We start from the raw sequence: 8883 nt of genomic DNA, 5'->3' as shown, positions 1-8883 counted from the left end.
CAAACTGAACTTCAAGGGGAGTGGCTGCACAGGTGACATGGCAGAGTGGGTTGATGTCATTTTTAAGTTCTGCAGCCAAGGCTGGAATGGATGCATTACCCGATAGTTCAGGCTCCAAAGGGACTGTACAAGAATAATATTTTGAAGTGTTACTGGAACAAGCAAGCCCATATCATCAGGAAGTGTAAAATTTAATACTCAGATTACACAGAAAATTCCCAAAGGAGCCAACTTTCCTAACTAAATTCAAGCAGCTGTTAAATTGGAGAATTATGACCTGATGACCTTTACAAAGAAGATCCACCAATGTTTCAAATAAAGTTTAAGGGCTCCTTTTACAAAGCCGCGTTAGCGGCTTTAGTGCACGTGACTTTTCATCATGCGCTAACCCCTGTGCTAGTCGAAAAACTACCGCTTGCTCAAGAAGAGGTGGTAGTGGCTAGCACGGCCAGCGGTTTAGCGTGTGCTGTTACGCACGTTAAACCGCTAACGCGCCTTCGTAAAAGGAGCCCTAAATGTTGGCTCCTTTTCTAAATCCCTCCTGACCATGTTGGTTGAAGACATTGTGCAATTCAAATTATCCTCTAATTTCCCCCCAACCTTTACAAAAATGGAATGCTGTATATGCCAAAGAAGACAGATATTCAAATATCTGAAAGGTATAATATATTGCTAGACATATGCAGCGCTGTACATTAGTCCCTGCTCAGTAGAGCTTACAATCTAATCAAGCAGACAAACAGGACAAGTAGGGGGGGGGGGTTAGGAAGTTTGTCAGGCATTCCTACAGTGGGGGTTAGGAGTTAAAAGCAACCTCGAAAAAGTGGGCTTTTAGCCTGGATTTGAATACTGCCATAGAGGAAGCTTTACTGGCTCAGGCAGTCTGTCCTAGGCTATGGGTGCAGCAAGACAAATAGTCTGGAGGTGGCAGTAGAGGAGAAAGGTACAGAAATGTAAAATTAAATTTAAAGTGTTGGGGTTATTAATCAAGGCTTTTAAAAAAATGTTGTTTCACCCCCCCCCCCACGGTTTAGAGCAGGGGTGTCAAAGTCCCTCCTGGAGGGCCGCAATCCAGTCGGGTTTTCAGGATTTCCCCAATGAATATGCATGAGATCTATTTGCATGCACTGCTTTCATTGTATGCTAATAGATCTCATACATTTTCATTGGGGAAATCCTGAAAACCCGACTGGATTGCGGCCCCCGAGGAGGGACTTTGACACCCCTGGTTTAGAGCGTTGGGGTAACACGTAACACGCTGAGACCCCGCCTCTTTGGACGCGTTCCGGAAGTGTTCTTCCGTTACCCTGGAGATCGCGGTGACATTTGTCGGCTATAAATGGCGACCATGGAGGCGGGTGCGGGTGACTCGTTGGGGCTGCGGCATGGCCTGGAAAATCTATGTTGTCCGCCACAGGACGGACACGATTTCCAGCGGCATTTTAGCAAGCTTCGTTCCCTCCGGCAGGCGGACACCGAGAGCTTCCGCACCGAGATCAACTTACTCTTCGACCAGCTCATCTCGGAGAACTATACCAACGGCTGTGTCGGCATCAGGAAGGAGGCAAGGCAAGGGGGACACGAGAGAGGCCTGGTAGAGAAAGAGGGGACTCTAAAAGAGTGAGAGAGAGGGGCTGGGAGGGAAAAGGTGAACAAAGAGAATGGGTGGAGGGAAGAGATCCTTGTCGAAGGCAAAAAGGCCGGGGAGAGGAAAATATGCCCGAGAAAGATACTCCCAAAAAAGAAACGGCAGATCTAAGGAGGAGAGAATGAGGGTAGGTTCAGGAGAGGGGGGGGGGGTAAGGAATAACGACGAGGGGGCTTGGAGAAAGATTGGGAAGAAATGGTTTTTCCTTTATATATTTTGGTGTATGATGTGATTGGGAATATGATTGAGGAAAGAAAAAAGGAAGAGAAACGTAGAAGTCTGGGGCTGGAAGACTATGGAAGAGAGGGAATATTTATTATATTTTATTAATAATTTTAAATAATCACAGCTCTAATTTAGAAATAAATTATGACTTAATTAATATCCTTATTTAAATGTGAAGTGCTCAGACCTTATAACCAGTGTTTTTAGTGATGTCACTAAAACGGGGTTAACAAGGGGACCATCATCGCCTTCACCGTCCCCAAACCACCATTATTGTATAAACAAAACACTCCACGTGAATTGCTATTGTATATAATATACTTATCTTCGCCAGGTGGTTGTTGGTAATGTTAAACCTCGTTGACAAAATTTAAGAACCGTGTTATGTGAGTTTTAAAAGAATTTCACTCTGTGTTTTTCTCTACTTATGGTCCCTGTTCCCTGTCTCTACTTATGGACAGGGACCATAAGTAGAGAAAAACACAGAGTGAAATTCTTTTTAAGCTCACATAACACGGTTCTTAAATTTTGTCAACGAGGTTAAACATTACCAACAACCACCTGGCGAAGATAAGTATATTATATACAATAGCAATTCACGTGGAGTGTTTTGTTTATACAATAATGGTGGTTTGGGGACGGTGAAGGCGATGATGGTCCCCTTGTTAACCCCGTTTTAATGACATCACTAAAAACACTGGTTATAAGGTCTGAGCACTTCACATTTAAATAAGGATATTAATTAAGTCATAATTTATTTATAAATTAGAGCTGTGATTATTTAAAATTATTGAAGATTCTCATCACAGAATATAGTTATTTATTCCTCCATTGATTGCTTATATTTTATTAAGACACATTAATTCATGACGTTGTTTTTGCTATCAGTGAATCCCATTGAGAGACAACATAGAGATAGTCCAGAGGCTCATACAGTTCTAGCAACTAGTCAGTCCCTCACCATTCTCATGGGCAAGTTCTTTGGAGTTTTAATATAACTCTACTGGGTACGGGTTTATTGACTTGGGTGGGTGAGGGTATTCTTTTGCTTGTTTGGGGGGGGAGGATTTGGGGGTCTGTATTTTCTATATGATGGATGGGATGTACATACCTTGGTCCAGTTGTTTGTAAAGCTCTGGTTTCCTTTTTGCATTATTATAAATGTATCAATAAACTGATCTGACACTAATATAACTCTACTGGGGTCCTGTTCAATTATGGTATGGTAGACACTTGCACTGCTTAGACCAGTGGTCTCAAATTGAAACCCTTTGCGGGGCCACATTTTGGATTTGTAGGTACTTGGAAGGCCGCAGAAAAAATAGTTAATTTCTTATTAAAGAAATGACAATTTTGCATGAGGTAAAACTCTTTATAGTTTATAAAACTTTCCTTTAACAGTTAAAAGGAAAGATATATAAACTATAAAGAGTTTTACCTCATGCAAAATTGTCATTTCTTTAATAAGACATTAACTACTTTTTTTGCGGCCCTCCAAGTACTCTATTTTTTCTGCAGCACTCACATTTAAAGTTTAATATCTTTTCTTTCTCAAAACTGGTACATTTCAATCACTAAATTGAAAATAAAATAATTTTCCTACCTTTGTTTGGTAATTTCATCAGTCTCTGGTTGCACTTTATTCTTCTGACTATGCATCCAATACTTCTTCCCTTCTTTCAGCCTCCTGTATGCTTCCTCTCCTCCAGACCTCATTCCCTCCCCCAACTTTTTCTTTCTTTCTCTGTCTGTCTTTCTCTGATTCTGTACCCCATTTTTTGCTTTGTTTCTGGTTCCCTCTCCCCCCTCCTTCTTTCTTCCTTCCTTCCTCCGTGCCCCATTTTTTGCTTTTTTTTCTGGCTCCCTGTCCCCACCCCACCTTTCTTTCTTTCTTCCTTCCTTCCTTCCTGCCCTCCCCCATGCCACCGCCGCCGCGGAATAGGCTGTTGCCGCTGCCGCTATCGGGAACAGGCCGAGATCTCCCTGCTTCTCTTCTGCACGGGGCCGACCAACTCGGACATTTATTATTTACAATTATATGCCCGGACGTTACGGGCAGCCAGGCAGCGATTGGCTAGCCAGAACTTCCTCTCGACGTCAGAATTGAAGTCGGGCCGCGAGAGTTGGTCAGCCCCACAGGGAAGAGAAGCAGGGAGATCAAAGAACACGATGCCGGCCTGATCCCCGATGGCAGCAGTGAGAAGGGAAGGGAAGCAGGTTGGGCACCACTTCTCTAGATGAGCCGCACTCTAGGGAGAACAGTGGACCGCCCCCCCCCCTTGGTATGCCACTGGAGCAGCAGCGTGTCTGGCCGGTTCGTTCGTTCAAAGCTGCGGGTGGCGGCTCCTTGCGAGATCCGTGCCTGCGTCTGAAGCCTCTCTGATGTTGTGACATCAGAGAGGCTTCCGATGCAGGAGTGGATAGCGCAAGGAGCCGCCAACCCGCGGCTTTGAACGAACGAGCCGGCTGCTGCTCCAAAAGGAAGAGAATGATCGCCTTCAGACTGCGGGCCGCAAACAAAACCTGGAGAGCCACATGCGGCCTGTGGGCCGCGTGTTTGAGACCGCTGGCTTAGAACATGTAATCAAGTTCTACTGATTAGTCTTCATATTTAAAGTTATTGTAATAAAGCAAACTATATGATCAATTAACTTATTCAGACCTACCTTATTGGAGGGCAATTACTTTTACACATGCGTGATATGGGTTTTGTATAACTGTTCCTTAAATGATAATTTAAAAACTGTTATGTTTACTCAGGTTCCTAATATTGTCTAATATTACATTTTGTTTAAATATCAGAAATCATTGGGAGTGACATATATGCAATAATAGGGGAAATCAGGAGGGGGCAAATATTTTTCACATTGCTATAGTAGCATAGCATAATCAGCACAGCTTTAACAAGTAGAAGTCAGTCCAGTGCCTATAAATATTCAAATTAAATCAAGATTCCTACCCAATCTGCTTATAGAGCTAGTGAATAAAGAGCTGTTGAGTTATTGGAATGTTTTTTGATATAAGTAACTAGACCTTAGTAAACCACTTCTTTATTTAAATGTCAGCCAATTTATGTTTCACAAGGCTTTTTTCTGCCCTGCGGGTGGTGTTTCCTATCGCATTTTGAGACATAGATACTGCCAATGTGGTGTTCTTGGTACACTGATGAGGATTGATTTGCTTTAAATCTAATCCATTGAAACCATAATTTAAATTACTGTTGCTGAAGATTCTGTAGTAGTAAGTGATCAAACATAAGATAACTTTTTTACTATCACTTTTTGAAGGCATTATCTTCCTCAGATTAGAATTGAGCAAATGAATATCGTTGCAGCATCTCAATCTTCTTCCCAAAAACTTGCACTTATTGGGCTTGATGCTGAAAAGGCATTTTGATCTACGCTACTTTATGCAAATTTGATATACCTGCTAAATTTATCAACATGATATCGGTGCTATATTCAGGTCCAAGAACAAAAATTTCTATTAATAACCATCTCTGATTTTTTTTTTTTTTTAAACCCACTAGAGGCACCCATCAAGGATGTCTGCTGTCTCCGCTACACTTCAATTTAGCGTTGGAGCTGCTATTGGTAGCTATAAGAGCAAAATCGGATATTCATGGATTTAAACAAGGTGATAATGAAATCAAACTCCCTGCATACGCAGATGACGTTATGCTTTATTTAACACCAGAATCTATTCCTCAAGTCATTAAGGTAATTGAGTCCCATGCGCTGGTTTCTGGCTACAAATTAAATATGACCAAATCAGAATTAATGCCCCTGAACTGCATTGAAGAGAAACAAAACATCAGCTCCTTTGTTTTTGTTTGGAGTTCCATCAAATTGAAATACTGTATTTTTTTTTGCTGCATAAGATGCACCTGACCATAAGACGCACCCTAGATTTAGAGGAGTAAAACAAGAAAAAAAAATCTTATACTGAAAACCAGCTAAAATAACTGTAAGTGAACTTTTAGACCTTGCCAAACCTGCAACACAAATAACCTTAAAGGATAAGGGCAAACCCAGTAATTAAACTAGAATGGTTACTCAATCTGGAGAGATAGGAACTTAAGACAGAATACAATGTTTTAAAAGTGTGAGAGCTTGTTGTAGGGAGAAACAGTAGTATTCAAAGGATTACATACTATATTTCTCATCTCAAATCCATGTGTTTTTTCCTTTTAAGTACCGTAATATGCAATCCAGTCAGGGTCAAAAAGAGGAAGCCGCGGCCGCGGGGCTGCTGGTATCCTGGCAGGAAAATAAAAAGGGGGAGAGCGTGAGGGAGAAAAGAGATGCACTGCACACAAAAAGGTTCTTTATTTCTCTGTCGTCGTCCCCCCACCCCTTTTCCTGCGCACAAAGCAGAAGGTTCAGGAAAGTGCAGCCACTGGGGGGGGGGGAAATGTCAGCGCGGCACTCCACTCTGTACTCTTGCAACTGCCAATGCCAACAACTCTGATCGCCGCACATAAGCACACAGAATTGATGTCGGGAAGAAGGCTTCTGTGTAGCAAACAGTGGTGGCAGACTGGGAGGTTGAATTGGCGCTGGAGGGAGGTAAGGAAAGAAGCTGGCAAGCAGTGGTAGCAGACCAGGGGGGGGGGTGAATCGGGTGCTGGAGGGAGACTGGCTTTGGCGCGACAGGGAGGGAGGGGAAGCGATCACCTGTCCCGTTGTCCCTGCGCACAGCTTCAGGATGCTGTCCCTGAAAATGGTGATAAAGGGAAAGCAATACTAGGTTGGTATGTTCAAAAATGAATGGTTTATCTGAAATACCTCAGCCCCACCACTCCACCGCTATGTTTGCTTCAAAACAGCGGGAGATTTACGTGGCACCTCATCATAGGTATTAAATTATCTAAATGCTGTGATAATTATACAATGTTAATATCTTTTTTGTGAACTAATATATTATTTTATGTGGTGTATTACATTACATTACATTACATTAGGGATTTCTATTCCGCCATTACCTTGCGGTTCAAGGCGGATTACAAAAGGTTAGTTTAAGGAGCAGAATTACAATGAATAGAAGAATTACAGAGTTACAGAATTACAGAATTATATGAATTGTAGATGATAGCTAGAGAGGTAATATGAAGATCTTGAGGGCTTTTGGTGGTCATGTTGTTATATCTGTTTTAGGAATTTCTTGAAAAGTGTGGTTTTTATTTCTTTTCTGAACGTCTTATAGTCCTGGGTGGTCATCAGAAGGATGGAGATTTGGTTGTCCAGTCTTGCAGCTTGTGTGGCTAGGAGGCCGTCATGTAGTTTTGTTCTTTTTACTTCTTTGGATGGGGGGGGTATGAATGGGGAGTGCGTTTTTCTGTGTCTGGTGCTGGTTGCTTGTATGAGGCGATTGTTCAGGTATGAAGGACTGTCTCCGTGTAGTGTTTTATATAATATGCAGTAGAATTTGAATTGGATTCTTTCTTGGATTGGGAGCCAATGTGAGTTGATGAAGGCTTCAGTGATGTGGTCGTGTTTTTTCAGTGAATATACGAGTCTTAAGGCTGTATTTTGGATTGTTTGGAGTTGTCTTATCGTAATTGCCGGGCATGGGAGGAAGAGAATGTTACAGTAGTCTAGTATTCCTAGTATTAGGGATTGTACTATAAGTAGGAATTGTGTGCTTTCAAAGTATTTTCGGACCTGTCTCAGGTTTCTCATGATTGCGAATGATTTTTGGGTTGTTTTGTTTATTTGCGGTTGTATATCGTGACTTGGAAAAAACCCTGAGCAAATTTCTGTGGCAAAATAGACATCCACACATTGCAATGCACAAACTCGAAAATGGTAAGTCAAACGGAGGAGTCAACTTTTTGGATTTTAAAAATACCATCAAGCATTTATAATGCATCAAGGTTCCTTATGGATCCTTAATTAATTTAAAAATTTATATACCGCATACAACTATGTGGTTTCCATATCACATACATAAAATCTTGTTTTCCCTGCGATTTCCACATATAACAGACATGTCTGGACAACATCACAAGCATCCTCTCAATATAAAGGGTCAGTATATCGAGTCAAAACAAAATTTGCCAAATAAAAAAAAAACAAGAGACATCAGATCAAATGATCAATTCCAAATAGATAGCCAAATCAATTCACATTTGCATGCAAAGCGAGTCAAATTCCAACAATTCAGAAATACAAGCAGGTTTTATATCATACATTACTGTCATTTATATCATACATTAACTTTTAACCACACAGCTGGACCTGGGAGTCTGACCCGACATGTTTCGCACACACAGTGCTGTCTCAAGGGTCTCCCTATATGAAAAATAAAACAAAGCCTTAGGGACATTTCAGTGTCCTGAAGCTGTGTGTGGGGACAATGGGACAGGGGATCTAAAAACGGGATGGTCCTGTTCAAAACGGGACGTATGATCACCTTAGGCATGTCCCACACATTGACTGGTTTTGCATAATAATAGGAAAAGATACATTTATATGTATTAGTTTCTTATCCTTGAATCTTACTAGACTAATCTAGAACCTACCCGGGAGGTCTGCAGCTATTGTGGTTTCATCCTTCATTTGGGATCCCTTGAGGTCTGATGCAAATTCTCAACCTTCTTCCATAATAATAACCCAGTTTTTCTTTATAACCCTACTATTTTTATTCTTCCTACCCAACAGTTGTTGGAAAGAATTATACATAAGGGTCAAGAATGTCTTGTCTCTCTGGAGGCAAAATAACTAAGAAATTTAGCAGAATGGGACCAAATTTGGTGTGAGGGAAAAATTGCTACTCCTGGGAGAATTCTATACACAGTGTTTGAACATTCTGGGCCAAATTCTATATATGGCACCAAAAAATCAGCGCTGTTCAGCATGGCACTTAGCGTGATTCTATGAGATGACCCATTATATATAGCCGCCTTGAACCACAAGCTAATGGCAGAATAAAAGCGGGACAGTGGTGACACTCGTTCGGTAAACATACCCCCCTTTATTTTTAAAATGTATTCTCTCATGCTTTTTTTC

General features: G+C 41.4%; 1 protein-coding gene across 4 annotated transcripts in view; it reads left to right on the top strand.

The window, feature by feature from the left end:
* Positions 1-924: 924 nt before the first annotated feature.
* The window catches only part of HEATR6 (HEAT repeat containing 6), a 124859-nt gene continuing 116900 nt past the window's right edge, over positions 925-8883 (top strand). The window contains exons 1-2 of one of the 4 annotated variants that reach the window (XM_033922464.1): positions 1323-1564; positions 5403-5592. In XM_033922464.1, the coding sequence (XP_033778355.1) occupies positions 1386-1564; positions 5403-5592 (369 nt within the window). In that variant the 5' untranslated portion in view covers positions 1323-1385. Of the gene's footprint in view, positions 944-1322; positions 1565-5402; positions 5593-8883 lie in introns of those variants that run through there. The other 3 variants (XM_033922467.1, XM_033922468.1, XM_033922466.1) reach the window with 3 other exon arrangements.

The sequence above is a fragment of the Geotrypetes seraphini genome, chromosome 15 (genome assembly GCF_902459505.1).
Source record: "Geotrypetes seraphini chromosome 15, aGeoSer1.1, whole genome shotgun sequence".
In the NCBI taxonomy this organism is placed as follows: domain Eukaryota; kingdom Metazoa; phylum Chordata; class Amphibia; order Gymnophiona; family Dermophiidae; genus Geotrypetes; species Geotrypetes seraphini.
The sequence above is the reverse complement of the archived record's forward strand: the minus strand, read 5'-3'. Positions and strand labels throughout refer to the sequence as shown.